General features: G+C 38.9%; 1 protein-coding gene across 1 annotated transcript in view; it reads left to right on the top strand.

Moving 5' to 3' along the window:
• The first annotated feature begins 8,039 nt into the window (after positions 1-8,039).
• Positions 8,040-23,455, top strand: part of LOC115820316 (A disintegrin and metalloproteinase with thrombospondin motifs 2) — a 108,381-nt gene continuing 92,965 nt past the window's right edge. Inside the window, exons 1-2 of the mRNA XM_030783888.1 lie at positions 8,040-8,088; positions 11,279-11,682. Coding sequence (XP_030639748.1) covers positions 8,040-8,088; positions 11,279-11,682 — 453 coding nt within the window. The remainder of the gene's footprint in view (positions 8,089-11,278; positions 11,683-23,455) is intronic.

The following is a 23,455-nucleotide window of genomic DNA, read 5'->3' as shown; positions in this document are numbered from 1 at the left end:
CTTTTCTGCATGTTTTGTTCTCTTTTTTTTGTTTTTTTAAATAAGAAAAGCTCATGACTCATGGGTTCAGGAGCACATTGTATTCCATATATTCAGACCTGTTTCGGCAGCATCTATACTGTTGATGCCTGTGTTTTCCACATAAAGCCTTGTACAGCATCGACTACAGTACATTCAGACCTGTTGATACTATAAGTATATTAATACCACTGTACATTACATCTATCTATCTATCTATCTGTCTATCTATCTATCTATCTATCTATCTATCTATCTATCTATCTATCTATCTATCTATCTATCTATCTATCTGTTGTAAGACTGTCTCTTGAATTGCTAAAGGGCAATCTGTAGTACTATCGGCACAGATTTTTTCAGTTCACTACCGAGGACTTAGCAATTAGCAGCTGTAGTGTCCAGCAGAACATTTTGCATGTCCTGCTATGTGTAAGATTGTGGCGGCCTCCCCCAACTCCTGTTTTAAACTTTGTTGCTCACCCAGCAGCTCAGTGCCAGTGTGAGAGAGCAGATACTAACTCTTTGGTGTAAATTAAGGAGAGTAGAAACAGGCATTGTGGGTGGGAGACAGGAGGTGAGACAGGAGTGGGCAGTGGGGCAAGTGAGGACATGAAGGCAGCAAGTAGGCAAGTTCACAAGGTAGAAGCTAATTCATAATCAAACAATGGGAGCAGGGAGGAGTACTATCTCAGGTCCAGGGTTGTTACATCAGGGGAGGAGCCGAGAACGTGCAGGTGGGGCACTCATCATCACAGGCCACGGAGCGGACACTGGTCTGAGCAGCTTGATTGGGTGTACGCTTTCCAGTTTGAGGAATATTCAGAGGAATATTCAGAGTCTAGCACACTGAAATGTTTGCTGCAGGCCGAGAACAAATGAAAAACACAAAATAAAGGCAGTCAGGGGAGCAGAAGAAAGTCAAACGAGACAAATGCAAACAGCGGGCATTTGAGCAGAGAAGGAAGAGCGGAGGTGAGAAGAGGCTGAACGGGTGGATGGTGCTCTTAGTAAAATTTGATTTAAAACTATTAGATTTAAAAGTATCAGACTTAAAAAACATTTAATTAGTCTTTGAATTAGATTTAAAAGTATTGCGCCTATTAAATATAGACATCTTGAATACAACCATACAATACACTATTATATTCTTTGTGAAAAATATCTGGCTATTGACATATACATCCCTTTTCCTCTTAGGTAGCATACAGTTATTAGAAATCTAAATTTGACTGCTTAGAAGCCTCTATTACTCTAAGTAAGGAAGTCCAGAACATCTGGAGTTTTGTTCAAAGCCAGCAGAAGCGGTAAGGTCTGCAGAGAGGCTTGACTCTGTGCTATTCTTAGATTGAGTGAGGTTTCTAATTAAAGACTGAAGGCTCCTAAAAAGAGGTGTGGAATGGCTGAGAAAAAAATAAGTAAAGAATGAAGCTATACTCTTTAAAGGTGGTAAACAATCACCCCAAAATCATTTTTGGTTTACTAACGCCTCTAAAAATAGAAACAAACAAATACGCAAGAATGATCTGGTTTTGTTTTACTTAGGATCTTACTCAAGCATTCAGAGTTCACATTCCAAACAAATGACTGCTGGATTTCCACTCTGTATTACTATGTATGAGCAAACTGGTCACATAAACATAAACCCAAACCTAAACCTAAACCTACGAACGCACACACACACACACACATACACACACACACACACACACACACACGCACACGCACACGCACACGCACACATAAACACACACAGACACACACACACACACTCACAAAAGTATGCACATATTGTCCTTGGTCACTTTCTTTCACAAAAATCCATTCATCTTCATCCTCAGCTCGCTTCATCAGACATTTACCAGGCCTCCGTGTAAGAAGTCTCTAAACCTTTGACCTTGTGACCTGTCATTACATGCACCTGTGAAAGTCTCCATTTATCATTCTTTCATGTTGATTTTTCTTTTTTTCTTCCCTTGGTCTTTGTCCTGATGAATTCCGGTCAAGCACAGAGTATGCATGGCGTAATAGCGGTGTGATTAGAAAACTACATGACAACAGGACTAAACTTCGGCGGACCAATGGCACTTTCATTTATAAGAAAAAATAATGTTATGATAGTGTGTCTGTTGTTGTAATGTAGTGTAGTTGTGTTTGGCGTTTTGGTGTGCGCTATTTATTCCATTGGCTACAGCATTGAATGAAGTCTCATAAAGAACATTAAACAAGTACTATCTTGTCCTTGAGCCACTGCCATCATTTAGCCATGCAAAATTATAGCCATTATAGCCAAACACATCTTTCTCTGCTGTATGTACTGAACTGAACTGAAAGCTTATGCAATGATACCATTTTAATTCCTTTATAGAACTCTTGTAACCTGAAGGATTTGGATTTGCTAATGTGTTGTAAGCATATTCAGTCTGAGGACAGTCAAATGCACTCTCCCGGTCCTTCTTGCTCTTCCCCCTCTTCCTTTTACCTCTCTCTCTCTCTCTCTCTCTCTCTCTCACTCTCCAATCTTTCCCATATTTCTGTGAGATGAGTTTTCACTTAGGAGTTCCTATGGAACTGTCCTCCCATTTGACCAGGCTGTTGAGAATCTCTTCTTGTGACTGGCTCAGGTCTGGACATGCCTGGTTAGAAGAGCACTGTGCATGTGGCTGGAGTTATTTAGTGAACTAAACAACTGTCCTGCATAAGAGAGAGTCATGTAGCAGCATAAGGCAGTACAACATCATTACAAAGGCAGTACAACATAGATTCTACACGTCTGAAAATATGGTTTCTTGGAGCTCAACATAAAATATCCATAATTATATTTGAATTCATTCAGTAATACCTCTGCAAAAATAATGATGGTATTCCTCTGGGCATGGCACAACAGACAAAGCTAGTGTCCTACAGTGACCTCTTCTATTTCAGATATTTTAAACTGCTTAAATGGTTTTACTAAGATTTTTATCAGTACTGAAATGACCCATTGCTAGTTTCAGTGAAAAAAACCCAAAGGTTTAATGTTACCTTTGTGTAAGAATGAATCCATTCCAATCATGCCTTTCCAAAATGGTCTGGAAGAGTGTCCAGACTAGTAGGAGTATTTTCATGCCTTTCCTACCCTGAGATTATCATAATTACACAGCATATCCAGGGCCTTGACCTCCGTGAGGTTTTCTGATGTAAGATAGTCAAGTCTACATCTGTGAGGGACTGTATTTTGCTTCGGCTGGTGATGGGAGTATTCAACTAAATGTTGGAGAACAAATGTCCTCTAAATTCACTTCTAGTGGTAATGAGTTTCTGAACTTTGCTGACCTATCACAAATATGCCCCTGTTTTACTTATGAAGTATATGGCTAATTAATAAAATAGCTCTAAAATCAAAACATAGTAGTGGTTTGACCACTAGCCACAGAAAATATGTTGCATATAAATTAAGGAAAGTTGGGGGAAGCATGATTTTTCAAGAAAAATGAATGTACTGTTATAAAAAGACTTATAAAAATAGTGAAAATAGTATAAAATTGCACAAAAAAGTAATTAGGAAATCATGCAGCTCAAAACACGAGTGGTTATAAGTAATTTATTGAAAATGGTAACCAAACTGGACAGATATTGTTTATATTAACTTCTATATTCATTTTCAGGTAGACAGCAGACAGTGCAATGATGTTTTTCTCGCGTTCCATCCTGAGAAACAGTGAAGTCCTTGTGTGTTGGTAGGGCCCAGTCAGCCCACTGGAGTTAACACTTCACACTACCTATGAATTGGTGCATAATACAGCTTGGGGTCACAGTTCAGTTTGTTTTGGTACCATAGATATTTGAATGACAATGATTTACAATGGATTTTGTTAATTTGGGAAAAAAAAAAAAAACAATTAGCCAAAGGTTTTCATTCAAAAGAAAAAAGGGGAGTCTGCAGCTTTGATTGAAACACAGGTACACACCCTTCCTAAGCATGCTTATCTTCCTCATTCATCCTCGTGGACGAGTTTATTTAGTTAAGTTAGCTACCGGTTGTTTGAATGATGTGCCATTGGGATTTGAAGTTCGGATTGACTGGAGTCAGGAAATTTGGAAGTTTGTGGAAGCCCACTTTGCTAAATTCCTTCCTGGGTACCCACGAGACAATTTATTTTCATTGTTGCTCTGTTCTAAGGCTACTCATACTAACTCAGCTAACTGAGGAAATGATAAAGTAGTGAAATTTTAGGGAGAAAAATGTATGCCTGCTGAGCCGTGTGGAGTTTATTTGAAAAACACCGCTGTAAAGTTTGGTATGAACATATGTATTGGTATATCCCTTGTGGACACTGAGCATTTGAATTCAGAGGAACTAGGCAAAGTGTTATTCATCCAGTGAGTAGTCTGTAACTACATCTGTTTACACTTGGGTCTCTGTATGTATTACACATAAAAATGTCTTTATTCAAGCATTGGTTCTTGTTTTTTGTACATTTTTACTGAACTTTTTTTGTGTGGTGATGGGATATTTGACATTTTTATATGGAGATAGGGCATTTGATTTATCCTGACACCTTTTAAAGTTGATACTTAAAAATGTAACCTTTCAAGAGCACAATTAAAATCTGTCCCAATACTCATTAGATGTGTTAATATATGCAAACAAATGGATGCCATGTGTTTGACCTCACCAAGGACAGTTTGAGCCTCAGCCAAGGGGTTTTGTTCATCTGTTCTCTAAAGAATCCCAAACTGGACATACACTGATTGGAATTCCAAAACATCCAGAAGAGATTCCAGTAATCTGAATAATCCACGTGATCACCAGTCAGTGTGTTGGAAGTTGACACAAGCCACTTTGTGAGGAGTTTTGGAGTAGTGAGAGAGATTGTTGTATATAACAGAATTATTGCATAATCATAAGGTGATATACTATTTCATTAGCATTCATCTGATATGATAAACTATATTCCTTTATAATACATTAAGACCTTTCATTATGTTATATTATGTGTATTTAGTATTCGAGGTCATACAATAGAATCAAAAACCAACAGCAGACAGCATCTTTACCTCTGCATGTCCATTCATAAACCAGTTGGAATAAAAAATACATGTATATCTAGAGAGACACTACCATTATTTTCATGATGCATCTTCCTCTAGTTAATAACAACAGCACTAGAAATCAGCTTGTCAGTTTGTGTTCGAAAGGCCCATTACAGATCTTATGTGTCTGGTCCTCCATCACACGTACTGTTGGCTGATTCCCACAGATCATTCCTATGCCCAGTTCTTCTCCCTCCATTTGGTGATCAGACCTCTCTCCCTGTCGAGCTCATAACAGTCAGTTCACACGTGAGGTCCCTTTAAGAAGACTTGTTTATGGCATGTATACATATGTATGAGCATCCTCAATAAAATATTTAGTGAGTGTGCAGTGACAATATTGTAAAAACAGTCTTGATTGATTGATATTGGCATGTATTTGCATACATTTTTCACCTGTTCAATCCCCCAGGTGTAATAATTAAACATCCTTATCCCTTATGCCTTATTCAGTTTAACATAAGCTGTGTAAAGTCTCCAAGCTTGCAGAGCTGCAGGCTACTTTTCAAGGTGTTGGGCTTGGCATCGCCATAGCAACACCACAGCAAAAAAAGGAACGAATGAATAGAAAAGGTGGCTCTCAAAAGCGTACAGGAGTTGAGAACAAGGTGACATTTCCCAGGCAATATGAAGGTGGAAATATGCTACCGATATGCTTATTCAGACTAACTCCCCATGGATGGAATGATTTTGATACTGTGGAAAGATTTAGTAAATGGACTTTGAAGTAATGAAATGTGCTAAAATGATAGACAAGAAGACAAAATATTACCTTTTTTGTTTGTTATCGTAATGAAAAAGGCCTATTAAAAAAAAATGAAATCACAGGGAAAATATATAGTTTTTACATATTTATGTTTTACACAAGGGAAATAGCAGTGTTTGAATAAGCTTCATAGGGTAAGGATTAAGTCACTGATAAACTCTCTTACTCAACAAATAACAGTAATCCTTGGTAATATCTGGTAACATATCAGGTAATCCTTAGTAATATACAGCCTACAGAAATACCACACCCTCCTTCACATATGCCCCCTTTGGACTTTACAACATAGAGTTAATATGAATTAACATAGTTTGCTTGTGTTGATTCTCACTTGCACAGTAGCTCACAATTTCTTAAGTGTAGAAAAATTAAAACTGAAATAACTTGGTGGGATAATATTGAATCCTCTTAATCATGTCAACCATAAACACACTTTGACAGTACCAGTCAGGCAAATGCAAAAAAGACTCCATGATGGACCACAATGACATTTAACTACCTTACTTGACTAGCTTGTTGGTGTTTGCTTTTTCTAGCATAATAGTGCTGTTTGATTAATCATTAAGGAACTAACAACTGGATTTTTGGTTCAGCAATGTGCCAAATATAGTGAAAAACTAGAAGTTTGGAGTGCAGCAATAATTCTGTGGTGAAAACTACAAACATAAAAAAACTCCTTGATTGGTTAAATGTAGCTGATTAGGTTTATTTTGTATTTTTTTCTGCATATGCCATGAAGCTAACAGAAATCCAGTGTCTACTTTGGCTGAACATTTGGACTTTATGTTCATAATGACATGTGGGAACAGTGTTCATAGCATTCCCCAAGTCTTACTTATACAATTTGTTTCAAGACTAAAGCCATTTCTCCCTTCATCCCACATTCTATCCTGTGTTCTGTGATTGGTCAGAACAAAAATGGATATTCTTAGCCTGAATATAGAATGCTGAGTTTAACTGAAAAAATGCATATACAAAGCTACACCCTAACCTAAATCCAATCCATGATCTCTGGCATGATTTGAAGACTGTGAACCACCATTGCTCTATAAGCAGTTTAACAGCTTGGCCAGACTTGTGAGGAAGAATACTCAATTAGTGACAAATGAAAGTGTGAAAATATGACAGAGACCAATTCCAACACACCCACTGTTTTTTTTGGGGTTTTTTTGCTTACAAGTGTCCACTGAGAGGGAGCTCATGTAATTGTTATATTATACATTTAACATGCATTTTCCAGAAAAAAAGAAGAAGAAAAAGAAAACAACAGCAACACAACATGAACAAGAGCAAATTGTCAAAAACAAAACAGAAGAAAAAAAAGTTCATGAATGTCTGATGTACTAATAGCAATGTTTTTTTTTAGGGTTAAACGGTGTATGCACTTCTGTAGGATGCTAATAAGTGAATTTGTTTTATAAGACGAACATAACCACAGACGCACTATTACAAATTCCTCTTAAGGTCCACATCTGGGAGTACAAGTTGTCAGAGAGCTGCGTCTTCACCTGGTTTAAGTTCCATTTACGCTCACAGGGGGAGCTCTTGCACCAACTGTAATGCTGATCCGAGAAACCGACGGGATAAAGAAACTTCATAAGGGCTTTGCTGAAAACAGTGCACATTGTGTAACTTGCGCGAGTTTCTAAAAATGTATGAAAAGACAGTTTCACTGGTATCAAAACTTGATGAGACCAAAATGAAACGTCAAGTCATATTTTTTTCTCCATATCAGAATAGTTTGCTGTATGAGTCTGTAACAGTGTGACTTCTTGTGTCGCACACCCCGGGGTCCTTAGAAGTAGTCTACTAGCTTTCCCTTCCTCTCGCGCAACTGATTGTGGGCGCGTGTGAGCACGCGTGCTTGTGTAGTGTGTGTACTCTCATGAGTTGACAGAGCACGCAGGCGAGGAGCAGGAGAAAAGAGAGCGAAGGGGAGAGGGAGCGTGTGCTTGTGAGGGAGAGAGAGAGAGAGAGAGAGAGAGAGAGAGAGAGAGAGAGAGAGAGAGAGAGAGACCGTTCTCTCAGAGCACTTTGCAGTAAGTTGCGGGCGGCTGTTGCTGGCGTGGCGATTGCTGGTCGCGGGGAACTTTAACACGCTGGATCCCAAAGTCCGTCTCTCTCACCTGCGCAGTTCGGAGCTGCCATGGATTTTGCGCCCGGATTTACACTCTTAATCATAATGCCGGTCTTTCTGCAGACGAATGGCCTCTATATCGCCAGTAGCATAGGTATGTTGGGCTGTTTTATCTATTTCCACTTTGAGCTCCGGTGTCCTGTTCACACACCTTAGTCAGACCCCTGCCCCAGCGCTCTCACATGTTTATGTACCTCTCACCGTTACTTCTTGACAGTTTAATTTACGTTAAAATTTGTAAAGATTCTCAAAGAAGGACTTTCCACTCTTGACATTCTTTGATGCTGTGTCATCACTCCTTGTTGAGAAGTGAGCATTTTCCACATCCTGCAGAGGTTAAAGTCAAGGAGCATTTATATTAGAGTTGTAGGGGTCTCAGTTTTGCCGAAGCAAACCCGTGATGATAATTTCAGTGCTCCAACAGCGAAGAAATACGATCTTCAACGGCTGCCTTGCTTATTGATCTGTCACCGAGCGGAAGAGTCGCAGGGTATTGATTTAAAATTAAAAATGCCGTCCTCTTTCACTCTTTCTTCCGTTGTAGCCTACACATTGTAGTGGAGACTACACATATTCAGAAAAAAAGAGAACATCTTGGGAAACAGTTTATGATCTAGCTGGTGTAACTTTGCACATCTGTGTCGTTCAGCTTTTCAGAAAAAAAAGCAAACTATATTACACACTGTCTTTGGATCAGTTTTACAAGCTCCGAGGGTGCTGGTTGAAAAAAGTGAACGGTTTTTTGCCTATATTTCTCATATAATGCTTCACAGTGAAAATTCTCTTAAAAACAAGACAGTTGTGCGCAACTGCAGTAAGCATTTTTGTCTCATGTTTAGCATCACCTCTCCACAACTCTTCACAACACAACCTACTGATTGCGGTTTCATTTTTATTCCGTCTAGAGGAGTGTTCCCTGAACAGTAGCGCTAAATAGGAAACCAATTGCTGAAGTGCCTCACAAGCTAACACCTTCCTAAAAACGTCACAGTGTGTTAAGACATAGAGGAGGTCCAAGCCAGAGTGTAGCCGTATAATTGTTCAGTTAAAACGATTAAAAGAAACTATTATTATTATTATTATTATTATTATTATCATCATCATCATCATCATCTTAGTCGTAGTTGTGGTCGTAGTAGTAGTCTTGATATTTTATGGAATAGTAAACGTATCTTGTATCTTTCGTACAAAGAGAAGCAGGTGATATAATATGACCTTTCAGTCAAATGTGTTTGAGTAGCATTTTGCAAAAGCTTTGCCGTAATAGCAGGGTATTTGTGCGTGGGCTTGGGTGACCTCGCCAAAGCAGGTGGTTCATCAGTAGAAATCTTTAGATGGCAAGCAGCTTTTGGAAGCTTGCAGAGAAGCATGGCGCGACAGTGAGAGAACATCATAGAGTGTGTAAGAAGTGCAATTAGCACCTCCGTCACATTGGTTTCTCTGTTGTCTAGTGCTCCGGGAGCAGAACTTAAACGCACATGAAAAAAAAGGTTCTAAATTACCCGCCGTTGATGTGCGCGAATGCACTGAACACACAGATGTGTCATATTTCTGTAACATGACATTTGAGGACATATTTGAATTACAATCACATATTCTGAAATAATATAATAAAAAAAGTAATTTGTGACTCTTTGAATCAGAGTACATTGGCACTGGATATTTTGTGTTGTGCAACCATAAAATAACAGAATATGCAGAATATGCAATAACAGAAATGATGCATTACGTTAATACATACTATTATCATTATTTTGGTTTTGTTTCAAGGACGTGCAGGTACAAACATGGAGACATAAAGGGTGTGCCACAGATAGCTAGTTGAATTAGCTAAACTGATAACTAGCTTGTGAACCATACAGTAAATGTTTTCTGATAGACATAGGCCCAGCACTATGTGAATAATTTTCAGTGAAATTAATTATGGGAAGATCTGGTATGCATAAGCTACTCAAACACACATTCAACACTCTGTTCATCTGTCTTTAATGCAAACAAGAATACAACAGCCAGTCACTTCAGTCTGTGTCTAACAAAAGAAAATCTGACAGAGATAACAGAAAAGTCATAAGAGTATGCAAGGATTTCAAAACCTTTTTTTTTGGATTTACTATTGCTGAGGTAAATGTGAAAATATATTGTAATATGGAGTTTTGGTCCTAATGTCTAGTTCTATTTAACACCAATAGTAAAAGTTGCTCCTTTTATTCCACCCTCTTGTGGAAATAAACGAGAACAATATCTATAAAATCATGTTCTGTATGGATCACCCTGAATTTGATTTAGTCTTTTTTTAACCCATTTAATGAAGAAAAATCATTTATTTGAAACTCATGACTGATATAGTCTCCATGTTAATGGCATGATAAATCATTGTAGTTTTGAGTGTGTGTTAGGCTGTTAAAATCCAAGAAAAACTCAAAAATACTGGCAAATGATGAGAAGAGAAGTGTCAAATGTCTCTTTAATTTATGTCTATAACCTACACACACAGACAAACAAACTTAAAATTGTATTTTCTAGATTTGATTAAATATGAAATACTGTTTTGTAGTTACAACATATTTTTGTGTAATTAATTTTTAATAAGTTAGTTTTAATGCATTTAGTTCTGTGCCAAGTATAAGCAGTAACTGCACAAGGAACAGTGGAAAAGCCTGCAGAACGATAGACTGCTTACATTTTTAGAGAGACAGTAGCTCATCTGGCTTGTTATAGTAATAACAACTGTTGAATGCATTATGTCATATATTGGGTGTCAGTCATCACATCACTTAATGCCATAAGCATACTTGAGTTTACTTTCTAGTAATGCAATTAGAGCTTTCCAGGCATCGCTTGACCTTCTAGAACATCTGATCTTTTTGACTTGCAGTCTAGTAGTGGTATGTGTAGCTCTGGGCTGTATTCTCCCAGTTGTTTCTGCTGTTGGTAAAAAGTGGTAAAATTGTGTTAAGATGAGGTTAACTCCCTTTCCAAAGAAAAAAGCTTATTAGGTTTGCTTACCACAAGTACATGCAATACTTGGATTAAACTGATCATGTAAGTCCTTACTCAATTTGTGATATGGTGCATTGATTCATAGAATCTTTTCTGGTAGGTTTGCTCTTTTTAATTTGCTGACCTAATAGACAATCTCTGCTGTTTTGACAGCAGTACTGTGTTTAGGGGTTGAAACGTGAATGTTATGATGTGCACACAGAGATTTAAATTTGTACCTTTTAAAATACTTATTTGACCAACTTTGTTGGTTTATTTGTTTCTTTCTTCTTTTCTCTCTGCAGAATCCCTGCAGCATGTTCTGGGGGACTATGGACTGGTGAGGCCCGTGTTGACGGACTCAGAGGGCCGGTTCCTGTCTCACGCTATATCGGTTGGTGAAGCAGGCGGGCAGTTCCGTAGGCGCTGGCGTAGAGAGGCGGCGACAGCAGCAGAGGGCCACACCCAGGCCGCTGAACCGCACTCCGACAAGCCCCATGAGAGACTCTTCTACAATGTCACCATCTTCGGCCGGGAGTTTCACCTGCGTCTGCGGCTCAACAAGCAACTGGTGGCTCCCGGAGCCAAGATGGAGTGGCAGACATCAAAGGGCACACGTTCGTTCCCGCTGAAGAGCGACTGCCTGTACGTGGGTGATGTTACGGAAGTGGAGGGTGCTTCGGTGGCCATAAGCAACTGTGATGGACTGGTAAGCTCTTACTATCCTTACTGCATGGTTTATATTGCTGCTTGGTGTTTTTGTTCTAATGTCATTGCTGAAGCTTATCATCCTGTTTTTCTGGACGTCCTTGTGTCCCTCTGACTGCACAAGTTCACTGGTTTGTACTGACTGTGTGAACTCAAGGTCGAGGAGTCATGTTAGGTCAAATGAATATTTGACAAGTTATTGTTCTTTGCTTTTATGTTTGTGCCCAAGTGTTTCAGTCAATTCTATGGCTGTGTTTGTATATGTGTTTGTTTCTGTCTTATTTAGGTGTTCTTTTGAATAGTTAAGCCTGCAGCCGGAGAAATAAATTAATTGTAATGGTATGACTAACACATAGTACACCGGCAGTGTTGCTGTGGCAGAGGTCGCTACATTACTGTAAGGTCTTGGTCTCTCTGTGATGCTTGTGTCTGAATTGCCCTCTTCAAATAATTTTTCAGTGTAATCGGTACCTGCTGATATAGCTAATGATTGTTGTTCGAAAGCTTGGGCAATTTCAAATTAAATGCCAGAAAAACACAATAATGGAGATTGCATCTGAGTATTATTAGTAATCCTGATATTGCTTAATAATAATAATAATAACAATAACAATAACAATAACAACAACAACAATAATAATAACAATACTAATAATAATTATTACTAAGTTGGCTGCATGTGTGTTACAGCATCTGTAATGTCCAACTGTTTGTTTACTCTGTTGTTTGTGTGTGTGTGTGTATGTGTGTGTGTGTGTATCTGAATACATGGTGCTGCCGTGTGGAGACATGAGCTGAATGCTGTATTAACTCCGTTACTTCTGCAAAGCAGTTTTAGTGGTCAAGGTTGTACAGAAACAGAGCAGGAGAAATATTAATGCAAAGCCATGTTAAAAGTAAATGCAGGTAGATTCAGATTTACACATTCTCAGATCTACAATGTGGAGATACACCCATGCCAACAGAGGTTAGAAAAAGCCAAACTAAACCACAGCACTGATGTATTTGGCCCAGGTGGAACAAATAAATACACACACACACACACAGACTGTTTTCCCTCTTGTCTCATTGTCACTAGCAATTATGAGAATGTGTAGAAAAACTAAACACTTTGATGACATTATACAGTGGATATGTAGGCTGAAGAGACTGATGCTTGCAGAAAATGGAAAGGGTTTGAGAGGGTGACTTTATGCTGCTTTTAAGGAAGAGGTTTTTATGAAAATTTGACAGGCTGCAAAAGAAATCCATAGACATGGGAATCTGAGAATTAGTGTTTCTGAATGTCTCTTTCTCCTTTTACCTTGAAATCATGTACAATCCAGGTGACCAAGTGTTTATAATTAACCTTTTTTTTTTCTTTTTTTTTGAGTTGTTGTTTTTTCTTATTTATGATTGGTTGCTTTTACCTGTGTGTCAGCTTTTGTGTGTTGGTAGTTTGTCTTGGTGGATAGGCAGTGGTTATGCCTGTCTCTGTGCATGTATGTGAAGTCTTTGTGTGATGATTACGTGTGTGCATGTGTGTGTTCTCGTGATGTGTGTGTTCCAGTGGGGAGGGAGCCCGCAGGCCTAAGCCCTGTCTCCATGTTTCAATGTCAAATGCTCAGGGGCAGACGCCCTGTTCTGCCATGGGGCTGCTTGCATTGAGAGAATACACAGTGTTCAGCTCCAGCTGTGCACGCTGTGCTTCAGTACAGGACAATTACTCAGTCTTCATTTAGACTTGGATATTGTGGAAGAAAGAGAACATTTGATGGCAATTGTTCATTTACGTTTGGTAGCTGGAAGAGATTTTTTTTTTTAATTAAAGACTGTCAGCTTACCCTTTTTTGAAAGTATTTCTAGCAGAACTGTTATTTTGGTTTACTGAGGAATGTACAGTTTCAGACTAGGATAACGTTCTGTTTTTTTCCAGCTCCGCTTTTTTCCCACTAGTCTGCTTCCCAAACAACTGTTTAAACTAGAAACTCACTCATACTCGCACAGAAAGCACTGAAGAAAAATTAGTATAGAGTGTAAACACACAAAGTATTTCCCAGGAGGTGATAAATGCCAATAGTGTGCAGGTGTCAGCAGTGGGATAACTACAGTGATAATGGGATGGCTGACCTGTGTGATGAGAGGGCTGAAAGTGGTGGCCGTCAGGGTGAAATTGGTGGGTCTCTGTTGTGTAGATGTGAGGAAAAGAGAACAAACCTGACTCCCACAGGAGCAAACAGAACCAGGAACACCAAGAGCCAGCAGGAAACATATCTCCTGTGAACACAGCTGTGAGTAAGAGCATATCATGCCCTTTCATCATCTTTTGTCCCACTCAGCAACAGGTGGAGGCTCACTTGAGAAGCACTGTCAATGCAGGGTCACCTGGATCCCACATTCTCACAGATAATAGAGTATTATAGAGGAAACTAGAGGATTTTTTTTAAGAACCTTCACAGATTTTAAGTATTTTCTTGATCAATTTGACCAGTGTTGCACGTTAATTTCGAAAAGCATCACATGATAAAAAAAAAAACTGAGCAGGGTATAAGATCGGTTTATTTCTTTTATACATCCGTCAGCTATTGTCAGAACATGAGCCAGAACATTACATTGTGTGAATAATCTCCTTTACCTTCATCCCATGCTGAAAACCCTTGCTGTCACGATGTGCTTGGTCTGAAGTGAGGGTCTTGTAAGTAGCGTGGAAGCAGTATTGACCCGTTTACAGAGGTCATTTCACTGAGTGAAACAAGATGAAATTGTGTTTGTTAGTTTAGTGACCATTACATATAGGCTTCTATGGTTACTTTATGACTCTTGTTCCAGAGTTAATATAAACACAATATAACCAATACTTGGGGAGACATTGAAAAAGAGAAGTTGTTATATTGATGTTTAGGGAGACTCTTTCTCATAATACAGCTGCCCTGATGAAGACAGATGAGGTGGAGAGTGGGGAAAGGAGAGAAAAGCAGCTTGTCTAAGCGAAGGAGAGATAGTTTTTTTTTTTTTTTTGAAAAAGAGAAGGCCATGTTACGGATGCTTGGCAAACAAGGGAGGAGAAGCATGTAAAAGATGAATGGTGTTGCTCCAATGTTTGTTTCGATACACAGGCCTACTGGTGTGCTGCTGTAGCCCAAGGGGAAGCTCTTTTATATGGGTGTGCTGAAGAGTGGCCAAGGCCTAATCCTCACTCACACTCCACTGCCCCCCGCAATTATACTCTGGCCTCGTTTCTTCCTCTAGGGGTTGTCCTACATCCAGCCATGTTTTTCAATCATCAATCAGGCCCAGGGGCAGTCATCAGCATATACACCACTGCTATTGCCACAACTGCATCATTACAAGAGAAATCCGTGCTGGTGCTTCACCTCTGTTGTCTTACAAGTATGTTTGGAATCATTAGTACACGTAAGAAGGGCATCAGCTGAAGTGAAACAAATTTCAGGTCCATGTTTTGCACTGACAAATTTTCTATCTCCACAGTTTGTTTGGTCAAAGTATATATTTCTTATGTTTATGTAATTTTCTTTGCAGTCAACCGACTTGAAGATTTTTGAAGATTACTGTTAGTGACAGACTGAGGTCTGAAGATTAAAGGAATGATCAGTATTCTGCAAATTATTTTTGGTGTCAGTGTTTCTTTAGTCCGTTCAGTACTCGGTTTGCATCTAAGTGGGTTTGCATTTAGATAATTTCTCAAATTCTAAACCTGAAACTCATATTTTAAACCTAACGTCAAATGTAAATACATTTCACAAATAATAATCACTTAGAATCAGACATTAAAAAGACGTCAAAACCACAAAGTACAACTTACTACTTAAACAACATATACATCCAGATTGTAGTCTTATAGTCCAGTACATTTGCTTTCATTATTTTTTAAGATTGCTGAACATTGCTGAAAAGATGTACTTCTTGACCCAAATAAATAAAAATATTAGTTACTTTATAACCGATATAACCAGAGTTCCCATCATGGTATAAATTTATCTTAATGCTGTGGAATGCTGTATCCAGTTACTTTACAGCATGAGTATTGCATTTCATTGTGGCTGTAAACATTCCCGACATTGTGTAAAACAATGTCATTTTTTTCTGCAGTGCACTGTGTCTGATGTTGAGTCTAATCTTTACCATAGGACCGCCATGGAAACATAGTAAGTATATGTCCTAAATTAGATATTATTCTTAGACAATATTACTATTATACTCTCTTACCAATATTAGACTTTTGATATTACCGGTTTCAGTTTTCTGCCCTCTTTTAAATAAAATTTACTCAAGTTTGTATTTATACATTCACCAAAATAGCTACATTATGCACCAAAATACTTATTTCCCCTGCTCTCAAATATTGTTGTGTGCTCGAATGAACAAAATTTGTGTGGTGCCGCTGGGGGAGTTTTCTAATAAACTGAGCCCTAACCAGAGGAACAGACTGACATTGTCTTTAAATTGCACTTTTAAACCATGCAAAGCATGTACACGGACACTGAGCAGAGCTCTAGTATCATTAAGCTGAAATGTGGCAATTACATCCATTTTGACTGCCATTGACTCTTTTCATTGGACAGTGGGTGAATCGGTAGACTCCAGGGAATGCATGAATAAGAGATAATACTATGTGTACAGAGACCACCCTACAGCGTGGCCCTCAGACACACAATTACTCAATCAAGAGCCTATTATCATTGAGTTGGTGGTTCACTGAGAGGGGAGGAATGTCTTTTAGCAAACCTGCAATTACTGGCTCTTACTGACTGCAATTCAGCCAGCAATTTTATTGTGCTCAGCAGTTGACGTGTTACAGTGAAATTGCTGAAGTATAGGGATTTCCCCACGCATTACTTCAAGAAAGACCGTTTTACTGCAGAAACAGCATTGGTAAGGAACAAAGATATAACAGTTATGTCAACAATATTGTGATCAACAGATAACTATGCCACTGATGTTGTAATCTAAAGTGATGTCATAAAGAACAAACCCTAAAACTGGGATGGAATTGCTAATGTCTGAATTATGGTCTGCATGGCATCCAGTGTGGCATGTTTTCCCTGCCTCCAAACACCTACTTATCTATACAAAAAACAATTGATCATCAGACATCTTGCCCACCACACCAATCAATCAAACACCAACTGTGAACTGCTGTTCATGTGTTTGTGTGTCCTTTTAATGGTCTGAAGTTTTCCAAGAGACAAAAACACAATGTTCCAGACAGATGTTGAAAAGACATGGGTACTGACAGCACAGCTTGTTCACTTAGTGGTGTGTGGGAATGAGAGGTGCTTAGTGCTGTTTGTAATCTCCTCAGTCTCTTAAGTGTTGAACCACTCTTTTCTCATTCTCCTTCAATGGGCACTAATGTCCAGCAGAGGCAAACTGTTGGATTGTCCACTAAGACGCATCAACAAGCGTCCCGCCTTCTCTCTTCTCCTCCATTTGCTTCTCTGTAGGGAGGAGGTGTTTGTGACAGCTTTGGTGCGAGTGGAAAAATGAGAAAATCTCACATTCACACCGACTCCAATTTTGTACACATTCACACCATCTCCAATAACTAAGGCTTTTTGTTTTTGTGTCGTTCTCAGCACATGGTTTTATGCTTTTCCACTGATTCTGTCCTGTTGGTTTTGTTGTGGTCGCTGCTCACTGATGGGTTTGAGCTTGGTCTTCCTTAAGAAATGCTAACACTAAACTGAGGGGAATGGTTTTTTAATACATCATGTTAGTAGGAGCACCCTCTTCACAGTAAGCATTGAGAGAACTCAAGAGAAATATTGTCAATATTTCAATCAAGAGACTGAAAAGGTGTCTAAATATGCGGTTGTCAAACTGACAGTCTATTTCCCTGAGATGGATTGGAGTGCTTAATATCTTAAATCAATGAATTCTTCTCCACCCATTCATCCATCTCTCCACTGTCAACTACTGTCAAGCAACCATATTCCTCAGTTAAATTCTAATGCAAAAAAACAAAAACAAAAACAAAAAACCCCAAACAAACAAAACAAAACAAAAAACCCAAAACAAAACAAAACAAAACAAAAAACCTAGGCATTGCAGGTATCCTGGGTGTATTTATATTGCAGATCAATCTTGTGTATTCTACAGTGCCTCTGCTGTGCTGTGTTGATGCTGTTCACTGTTTGGACTTTTTGGAGATGCATATGCTATCCTCACTGAGGGAATTCTGGGATATACAGGCTTTTAACACTAGAACCACAGGACCTTTCTCCTTACCTAGTCATGCCAATATGCACCCAGTGTTTTTTTTTTTTTTGTTTTAGCAGCCAAAATAGATACTTCTAGTATGATTTGCGTTGATACACAAACTGTAAAAAAAATTCGTTTGTTTGTCCTGGAGTAAACAAACCACATCAGATTACTCTGAAAGCATTTTATGTCTAAACTGATGGCAGAAGCGACCAGTGGCGCATAGAGCAGCGTAAAGGTGCTAAAATATATGAATTATTCATACGTAACAAAAATACATAAAGCTAGAGGAGCAAATATTGAAAAAAATGGCAGAAGTCATAAATGTCTAATGATGAACAAATAAAGGCTTTTACTCACTTTACACGGTCATCTTTATGTCACACAAATAATAAGAATAATAGTAATAATAATAAAAAAACACAGCCTCTAGTGTACTGCTGCAGGTTGAGTTTTATTATGTTATGTAGGGTCAGTCCTCTCTGCCAGAGTGTTATGTGAAGCCAGGCTACCAGTTGCAACATTACTGTTTTCTCCCTACCCCTTGCTGTCTCCTGTTTCACCATGGCCGCTCGAAGTGTCTTGACCCGTGTGCTGGCTTAAAGTCAGATAACTGGCCTGCTTTCACAGCTCTAACATCAGTTTAAAAGGCAATATCCGACCCTCCTTTGGGTTCCCACTCATCCGAATTCTACAGTATCTCTAATGATACTGTTAAATTTGTTTCTTTGTCAATTTTGCATCTTGCTCTTGCGTAACTGTCACATTATTGAATGATTATTAGTTGCATCTTCTCTGTGAAGCCCTAACTATATACCGACCAGTTACAGAATTTAATAGTGAAAGGATTAGACTGTCCATAGTTTTTCATTCAAAATTCAATTCGAAATATTTGTGAAACAAGAAGAGAGAGAAAAGGCATGTAAATGAGTATCAAAATTTTTATGGAACCAGAGGAGAGAAAGAGCACAATTCATGCTTGGGTAATAACAACGATTGGTGTATTTTGGGATAATAGGAGTTATTTGGTGTGAAAACACTTAAGCTTTTTTCCACTCTGATTTTTGAATTGCAAAATAGGGAGGCATCTAAAAGACAAATATTTAGGACAAGTAATGTAAGGACAAGACTGTAGCTGCTATGGCATATTTAATATTTTAAATACTAAAGTAAACAACATCACTGGGCATTGGCTTGGAGCTCTCAGCGCATCAGATGGAGTTCTTTTTAGGTGAAGTCCTTTTTTCAGTCAAGCTTGGCTGATCATGACTGCTCAGGGCCTGATCTTTTTCCTGGATTGAGAGTTGAGAATCTCACCCAAAAAAAAAAAAAAACACTTGGTGATTTATGTGATAGTTCTGTTGCCTCTCTCTTTTTCTAATCTTCCAGTTTCAACCACTCTATCTAACATCTTCTCCTCGTACAGATCTGAAAATTCTCCTTATAATGTTCTTATTCAGCTTGACAATGAGGGATCTCAATGCTGTTGATGCTCAGTTCATCATGGTCATTCAGTGTAACCGCAGATCTGGACAAAATGTCTGAAGTAGTATTTATTGCCCTTTACTTACACTTTAACTCCAAAAGGCATACATACCACTTTTCATAGCTCTGTACGGCTTCTTTCAAATCCACTCTATAATTTGTTTCTTTTCTTTGTGTTTGTTTGTATGGTGAAGCTTAGTATTGTTTTGTTTTTGTTTTTTTTGTTTTTGTTTTTTTTTCCCCTGTCCTGGAGTTTGTGTCTTTGATGGAGATGGGATCTGACAACACTTTCCGAACAGTTTTTCCCTATGTGTGTGACATCATTTATCCTGCATCCACATCCATCCACCTCTATTCTGTCTGCTGCCCCCCCACCCCATCCCACTCCGCTTCTCCTCTCGTAACCCCGCCCTCCCCTTTAGCATGGCCTGAGGGCTGTAAATTCTGATGACTGATCCTGTCTCCAGTCGTCCTGTCTCTGTGACTATTCAGCCTTGTACTGCTGACTGCTCTCCAGTTGCTTTGGATTGGTGTGTGTTCGGTTATGTTTTTATGTTCTTTTTCATTGTCTCGGTGCAGCACCATGCAGTTCGGATGGAGAGTGAAGGTGTCAAACCAACTGGGAGGCCGTGTAACGAACAAAAGTGTCAGGCTATCAGCTTAGTGAGAGGCGGAGTAGTGAGAGGACTCTTAAAGATGTAAGAAATTATCACTGGCTAATTATTCGGCAGGACTTTGCCTGGTCATGCTGTGCTATTTGTGTGGGATGTAGAAGACTTTGTCTAGAAAATATTCAATTAAAATTCTCAGTTGAATAGCTTTTCTGGTCGATTGTCTTAGTTATGAGAGTGTCATATTCTCAGACAGAACCATCTAAGAAAGAGACAACACCTCTGACTATGTGTGCCGGTCTTCACTGGTTTTTTTCTGTCCTAATAATTGATTTAATAAAAAAAAGTTAAGAGAAAATTAATTACATAAATATGTCCCTTTTTCAGAAGCTCTTTGTTGATTACGCATATTTCAAAGAGACGGTGTTCAGGTCGACCCCACTGGTGCCAACAATGTCCTCCCAGTCTTGTCATTAAGAACCATATAACACACTGAAAGTACACTATCAATGAGATGCATTTGTCAATTATTCATTTAAGGTGAGGGATTACCCAGATAACACCTTCAGGTTCTGAGATGCTTCTCTAAAACCTTAAGAGCCTACAAGTATTGTTTCTGGAGCCGGACTATACTTCTCACAGAGACACAATTTAAAAAAACAAACAAACAAACAAACAAACAGAAAACCCAACAATTTCTGAGAAACAAACAAATAAATTAACAAACAAAACACAGAGGGTATGCAGAATGTGTGATTAGCATGTAGTACACCTGAAAGTAGCTGAACTCTCTGAAGATCTGGGCAGTTTCTACCTTACATAATGAAAACTTGGCGAGTGTAGGTTGGGATATTGTAGCTCTTTTTGGGCGATCTGGATGGAGAAACAGGGTGTTAATGAGAATTGTGGCACGAGATGGTAGTGGAGCTTAGGTTCACATTGAAACATGTTGTGTAACTATGAGTCAGACATGTGCTTTTGAGTACAGAGGAAGCAGTGAGGAGGTCAAAGACCCAGCTGAGATGCAAGCTGTTGCTGCTGGTACATTACCTGCAAGAATGGCAAGTGATGGTTATTATTCATCATCTAGTCAGTTTGAGAGAGAAGAACCATTGAACAGACCAGCAGGTGTTGGACATGAGGAAAGATGTGCCCGATTTGATCAGAATGCATTTGTTTGTAGTGTACACCTCTACTAATGGTTGGATGGAAGCCTTACAGCGTCAGTATGGCTCATTCACATTAACCTTAATTCCTGTACATCAATAGGCATGAAATGACTTCTTCAGGCAAATCTGCTCATTGCTTATGCAGTCCAGTTACCATACTCTGTGGTCTACAGCGTAAGAGGAAGATAGGTGCTTTTGGTAGAAGTTATGAAGGAGCTGGATCGAGAGCTCAGTGAACTTGATGACCCAAGACTGAAACTGAAGTGAACATGTAAGCTCAGTTTTAAAGAGCTTCAAAATATTGGACAGCTGACAGGTTTTGCTTTCTCATGTGTCCTATGCCTTTGACCTATCTCAGAAGTTAGTTAATTTTGTGTAAAAGCTATGGAAAATACACTTGTTAACAGACTGGAGTTTTGGTCTAATTATATTAAGAACAATATGCTTGGGTGTCTGTCTGTTGTCAGGTGTTTTTAGCCTAACTTTTGTTTTTGTTGTGTCTCTTTAGTGAGTGTATGCCTGGCTTTGACCCTGTTTTGGCTGACGAGCATGAAGTCGGGAGCTGCTGTAGAGAAGATGGGGGGTAATCCAGTTAGGGAGGTTAACTATGAGAAATAGCCTGAGCAGCAGCTCTGTTTTGACACTTTAGCTCTCTGCAGCCAAGGCAGTGATGTATCACAGTAATTCCAAGCCATAGAAGGCAGAGAATTACTGGTCCAGATGAGCAGGGCTCTTGCTGTGGAGATGCTCCTGTATTAGCAGGAGTTATTGGCAAAATAGCCCTTTTCTCTTCATCGCTGTGAAAAAAAAAATAAAAAAATCTTATTCGTCGCAAACTGAAATTAGAGGAAAAATTCCTTGCTTGCCAGAAATGGCACTTAAAGTGCCCATGCGCTCTCTGAAATGACAGGTAACATGGCCTTTATAAAGGAGCTTGTCATTTCTCCATGCTAGAGAGGATGGTTTCATGTGAAGGCTCGCATTTTGTGGGAAAGAGCGACTGCTTACTTAAGCTCTCTGCTTCAGTAAGTTAATGATTAGGAACAGTAGACAACCCTTGAATTTTACCTGATGGTAAAATGACATAACCTTTTGTTTTTCTAGGGAGATAATATTCCACTGCATTGTTACTTTTTTTGTGAGGAGATAAATCATAGAGTAATGGCGTTTTCCAAGGAAAACTAATTTCAAATTGCGCCTTTTTCTTTGTGAGAGACTGACTTCCAGCTTGTTGTATACTTACAGTTTTTTTACATGCAAGTGAATGGGGACTTGCTCACACTGGTTTCAAAATGTGCAGTCTTCCTTAAGGATGGTTTAATTTAAACACAAAATTGGAATTTTGCATGTGTTTTTACTGGTACGTGTAGGACCTCCTTCATAACAGTGACATGGGTGACATCCGCGGTAATGTGTCGTGAGCAGAGAGGTTAGGGCTGTTGCTTCAAACATGGGTGCTAATGTGAGGTCACATACCTGACCTCTCTTGCACCTGATGAATTTGTTTCTCTGGTGAATTCAGTCAGTCCCTGTGTATGTGTTTGGAAAGTACAGAGTCGGTCAGTCTAAATATCCAACAATTCAAAAGTCTTTACTGGATCCATAATATGGTTTTGCTTGTTTCTTCTCCCCACGTCTCCATTCTTCTGCCCTCCATTTCTCCTCCATTCTCCTTCGTCTCTTCTGCAAAATCAGTTAATGACATCATTTTCTTAAGTAAGCATAAAAAAGAATGCCAAACCGCACGGAACAAAGCAAGGGACTCTTTATTTAAATGACAAATGAACATAAAAGCAGGAAGGTTCCACTGAAATTAACAAGAACATTAAAATCAATGAGATAAGTCCAGAGTATTCAATTCTATGAACTCACAACCCCCCGCCATTAGCACCAATTAATTTTACCTTGACTTTCCCTCTGAGTTCCCCTCTACTCCTGCCACAGATCTTCTGACAGGCGTAATAAGGAGAGAAACGAAAGTGTCTTTTTCTGTCTGTCGGTGCATCTTCACCTGCAGCACAGAGAAGAGCCCAAGGGAAGAGGACTGTAAACGATCTCATCCTGGCGCAGTTACCTTGCCCAGCTGCACATATCTAACACTGTTACGGAATGTTCATTTGCATTTTATCAGTCCCATGGCAAAGATTAGATTTGATTAACACCATCTTATGGTTGGTGTTAAAACAAAACAAAACAAAACAAATATATTTAATTGCTTGCGAAGATTTTATTTTTTTTAATATGAAGAACCTCACTACCTTATCTACCCTGATTGTGTAAAATTGCCAGTGGTTAAGGCAAATATTTC

The sequence above is a fragment of the Chanos chanos genome, chromosome 1 (assembly GCF_902362185.1).
Source record: "Chanos chanos chromosome 1, fChaCha1.1, whole genome shotgun sequence".
NCBI classification, from domain to species: Eukaryota; Metazoa; Chordata; class Actinopteri; order Gonorynchiformes; family Chanidae; genus Chanos; species Chanos chanos.
The sequence above is the reverse complement of the archived record's forward strand: the minus strand, read 5'-3'. Positions and strand labels throughout refer to the sequence as shown.